The following is a 694-nucleotide window of genomic DNA, read 5'->3' on the forward strand; positions in this document are numbered from 1 at the left end:
GTCAGGCAGGTCTCTGCAGGGGACAGATTGGCTGTGCAGTGCCCAGGGGGAGGAGTGACCTACCTCCCCAACTGCACCCCCAAACATCTGGGACCCATTGCAGAGTGGGTACACACCTGGAATGATCTTGCAGTTCCGCAGGCTCTCCATCAGGCTATACATCTCTTCCTCTGTCAGCAGCAGATTGAGGTTGTCCTGCAGTGGGGGCAGAGAGGCGTCATGAGCCAAAGGCATGGGGTGAGGGGAGCACCCTGCTGTATGGTGGCACCAGGATCCCTTGAAGGCGTGTGGGTGTGGGCACACAGAGAGGGACAGTGTGCTGTGCCACCCAGGGTGCCACAGTGGGAAGACTCCACACTTCTGGGCTTAGGCCATTCCATCTCTGCCACAGAATCTTGTATGCCCAGCAGCCTATCCCATGGTGTCACATCCCCTGCCAAGGTGCTGGGCAGCTGGTTGCAGGGGTGGAGAGGTGGTGAAGGGCTGCTGTCCCCTGTGACTGCTGACTACCCATTAGGCTGAGGTGGGTGACAGGAGCTGGGAAGCAGAGGTATCCCATTGCCCCAGACCAGGCTGTGAGGTGGGACTCTGCTCATGTCCATGTGGGGCATGTTTCCCTGGGGAGCATGGCCACCCAGCAACAGCCCAGTGTCCCCTACTCCAGGCACTCACACAGTAGTAGCAGCTCCAGCCT

The 694-nt window shown here is 59.7% G+C and overlaps 1 protein-coding gene across 1 annotated transcript in view; it reads right to left on the reverse strand.

Moving 5' to 3' along the window:
• KIAA1045 (KIAA1045 ortholog) overlaps positions 1-694 on the reverse strand; it is a gene marked incomplete at its 3' end in the record, with an annotated part of 2,588 nt that overhangs the window by 304 nt on the left and 1,590 nt on the right. Inside the window, exons 3-5 of the mRNA XM_009078889.1 lie at positions 673-692; positions 117-195; positions 1-13 (exon numbers count right to left, since the gene is read on the reverse strand). Coding sequence (XP_009077137.1) covers positions 1-13; positions 117-195; positions 673-692 — 112 coding nt within the window. The remainder of the gene's footprint in view (positions 14-116; positions 196-672; positions 693-694) is intronic.

This window comes from Acanthisitta chloris, unplaced genomic scaffold (assembly GCF_000695815.1).
Source record: "Acanthisitta chloris isolate BGI_N310 unplaced genomic scaffold, ASM69581v1 scaffold15737, whole genome shotgun sequence".
Classification (NCBI taxonomy): Eukaryota; Metazoa; Chordata; class Aves; order Passeriformes; family Acanthisittidae; genus Acanthisitta; species Acanthisitta chloris.